Source organism: Lactuca virosa, chromosome 6, assembly GCF_052849685.1.
Source record: "Lactuca virosa cultivar CGN04683 chromosome 6, Lactuca_virosa_CGN04683_v6, whole genome shotgun sequence".
NCBI lineage: Eukaryota > Viridiplantae > Streptophyta > Magnoliopsida > Asterales > Asteraceae > Lactuca > Lactuca virosa.
The window spans coordinates 59552507-59555948 of record NC_136431.1 but is presented as its reverse complement, the minus strand read 5'-3'; the positions used below and the strand labels follow the sequence as shown (position 1 = coordinate 59555948).

At 35.7% G+C, this 3442-nt stretch overlaps 1 protein-coding gene across 1 annotated transcript; it reads left to right on the top strand.

Annotated features, from left to right (window-relative positions):
• Positions 1 to 1316: 1316 nt before the first annotated feature.
• Positions 1317 to 3001, top strand: LOC145119851 (protein CANDIDATE G-PROTEIN COUPLED RECEPTOR 7-like). The gene has a single exon (XM_079055615.1). The coding sequence runs from the start codon at positions 1440 to 1442 to the stop codon at positions 2754 to 2756; it is 1317 nt and encodes a 438-aa protein (XP_078911741.1). The 5' UTR covers positions 1317 to 1439; the 3' UTR covers positions 2757 to 3001.
• Positions 3002 to 3442: the final 441 nt, after the last annotated feature.

Sequence of the window (3442 nt, the reverse complement as noted above, 5' to 3'; positions counted from 1 at the left end):
ATGAATTCATAACAAATTCTGAAATTTGGGCAAAAAAGATAAATTTGGGACCAAATTTGTAATAAAGTTTAAAATCTGGGCCAAAAGTGTAAATTTTGACCAAATTTGTTAAAAAATTTAAAATTTGGGACAAAAGTGTACTTTTTAAAAGTTGGATGACCTGTTGACCGGGTAAAAAGGTCAAATTGAATACGATTACCGGTTTTTGAGAGTTAACTGAATAAAAAAACTATAATGACTAAATCGATTATGAGACAATTATGTAAGAACTTTTTTGTAATTTTCCCAAATAAAAAACCCGCAAACTTGTAAAACGGCACCAATAGGTCAAAGTAGTGGCATCGAACTTTTTCGCCAATATAATGATTTTTATAGATCGAAATAATATACAATGGTTGACCCGGGTTTTCACAAAACTTTAGTGACTTTTATATACTTTTTTGGGAAATCTCTGATAAACGGCGTGTTTGGCAAAAGTAGCTGTTAGCTGGAAGCGGGTAGCGGTTAGTTGGTAGCGTGTAGCAGGTAGCTGGTAGAGGGAAGCTGTAGCTTTTATTTGTTATATGAATGTTTGGCAAAAGTAGCTGAAAGTTTTTGAAATATATAAAATTACATAAAAGGACAATTGATTAAAAAGAAATAAATATATAAATATATTTTTAAAGGTAATTATGGAAATTGATTTAAAAAGCTCGGTAGCGTTTTGTTAAACGCTACATGAAGTAGCTTTTAGAATTGTAGCGTTTTGTTTAAACTAAAAGCTAAACGATCGTACTGTCAAACGAAGCTTTTTGTTTAAGCTAGAACGTTTTGTCAAAAGCTAAAAGCTAGAAGCTCCCAAACGCTTCTAAAAGCTCCGTGCCAAACACGCCCAAAGTTTTAATATTTTGGGTCAGTTTACGGTTTAATCTCAACTTTTATTTTTTGAACATAAAAGTCCCCATTATTTTATATTTGCCTAAATTAACGAAATAGTCCTTATTTTTTTTATAACGGAAAATGACAAATTATCATATAAAATTAGATAACCATGATTTTTCTGTTCAAAAAATAATATTAAGATTATACGGTAAGCTAATCTAAAATATTAACATTTTATAGAATATTTCCCTATTTTTTTCTATATGAAATATTTAAAAGACTTGATATAATAAGGGAAAAGAATGTGATATGAAACCGCAACTAACTACCAACCGGTATAGATCCGATCCAAATACATCGATGACCAGATCATCGTCCAAGCTGGAAACCTTTTAATCCAACGGTTGACATTTGGGATCAGCTTTGAGTACATTGTAATGAACGGCTCACATATTCGGCCTACCATCTCATTACTCTCTGTATTTCAGCCTAAGCAGTCGCCCCACATCATTTCTTGTTAACTCCTTTTTTTGGACCACCGCCTTCCTCCGCCGATACCCACCACCGGTGAATCCAAAATGAGGATTTTAGGAAAAATTCTCATAGCCGTTTTCCTCCTCGTCTTCATATCCACTGCACCAACTACGGCGGAGATCAAATCTCTGAAGATCCGATCCGACAACCGACCTATGATCCTCTTTGAGAAGTTCGGATTCACACACACAGGTTACGTCTCCGTCGCGATCTCCTCCGTTTCGGTCACCTCCACCTTGGCACAACCTGATCCCTCACGTCTCGGTTTCTTCCTTCTATCGGAAGAATCGCTAATCCAAGTCCTCCTCGAACTTCAACAGAACCCTAATTTCTGTGTTGTGGATTCCAAATTCATTTCACTCCTCTTTACTTTCCGAGATCTCTCACCTCCTCCTCAGTCTTCATTCAACAAATCCTACCCTGTTACATATCCCAATGAGTACTCACTGTTCTTCGCCAATTGCAACCCCCAATCCATCGTCACTATGGACGTCCGCACTGAGCTCTACAACACCGATGATGGCACCACCAAAGACTATTTATCAGCCGGTCTAACACAGCTCCCGTCTCTTTACTTCATTTTCTCCTTGATTTATCTATGTTTTCTAGGGTTTTGGATCTCCATATGCTTCAAAAACCAGCGATCTTTTCACAGGATTCATTTGCTGATGGGTGGGTTGCTTGTTATGAAAGCACTTAACTTGATCTGCGCTGCAGAAGATAAACATTATGTCAAGGTCACAGGTACTCCTCACGGATGGGATGTATTGTTCTATATATTCCAGTTCATCAGGGTTGTGCTTTTGTTCACTGTGATCGTGTTGATTGGAACCGGATGGTCTTTCTTGAAACCATTCTTGCAAGAAAAGGAAAAGAAGGTTCTGATGATTGTGATCCCACTTCAGGTTTTGGCTAATGTAGCTTCTATAGTGATAGGAGAAACCGGACCTTTCATTAAAGATTGGGTTACATGGAACCAAGTGTTCTTACTAGTAGACATCATATGTTGCTGTGCTATCATCTTCCCCATTGTTTGGTCGATTAGATCTTTGAGGGAAACATCTAAAACCGATGGAAAAGCTGCTAGGAATTTGGCAAAGTTGACTTTATTTAGACAATTCTACATAGTGGTTATTGGATACTTGTACTTCACAAGGATTGTTGTTTTTGCACTGAAGACCATTGCAGCTTATAAGTACCAATGGGTATCAAATGCAGCTGAGGAAATAGCCAGTCTTGTGTTCTATATGGTGATGTTTTACATGTTCAGGCCAGTTGAGAAAAACGAGTACTTTGTTCTTGATGATGAGGATGAAGAAGCAGCTGAGATGGCTCTGCGAGATGAGGAGTTTGAGCTTTGATCTTTGATCTTCCATGTTAATGATCTGAATCTTGTTTTGTCATTCATACTTCTGTCTAGGTGATCGATACACTGTGAGTTGTCAAGTTAAATCTTCAATTAGTTATTTTCTGGAACAATTTGATGTTAATGTTCTTTTTTATCTTTCTTTTTTGGTTATAACAAGTATGAAATTAATGATAGTGTGTGTTCAGAGTTTTGTATCTTCCTATAATCTCATTTGTGATTCTTATTGCTAGTTCAAAATGTTCTCATTCATCTTTTGGATGCATTGCTTTTTTTATATAGCTCCTTGCTTAATCACTTAACTGCATTTTGGTAGTATCTTTTTTCTAATATTTTTGGTTCCACATGATTATTAAATAGATGCTTGATTTATATATAAGATTATTGTCACTCTCTTGAATGTTAGATAAGCAATAAACACCATGGTTTCACATGATGATTATACAATGTTTGATTCTTATGAAAGATTAGTGTCACCTTCTTGATAGATAATCAACAAACCGATTGTGATTGAACATTTATTCTTGTGTGCATCTTGTTAACCTTTTATAATTCCTTGGTTGTTTGAAGCAAATATATGTTTGTCAATTTTGGTTGAAACTTTTAAGATCTTGGGAGTTTATAATTGTCGGTCTTTTTAAGAAAATCGAGATGTCACACCATATCAAAATTTCATCCGTA

Bases quoted from the DNA above. Each gene is read 5' to 3' on its own strand.
- LOC145119851 (XM_079055615.1), top strand. From the start codon at position 1,440: ATGAGGATTTTAGGAAAAATTCTCATAGCCGTTTTCCTCCTCGTCTTC.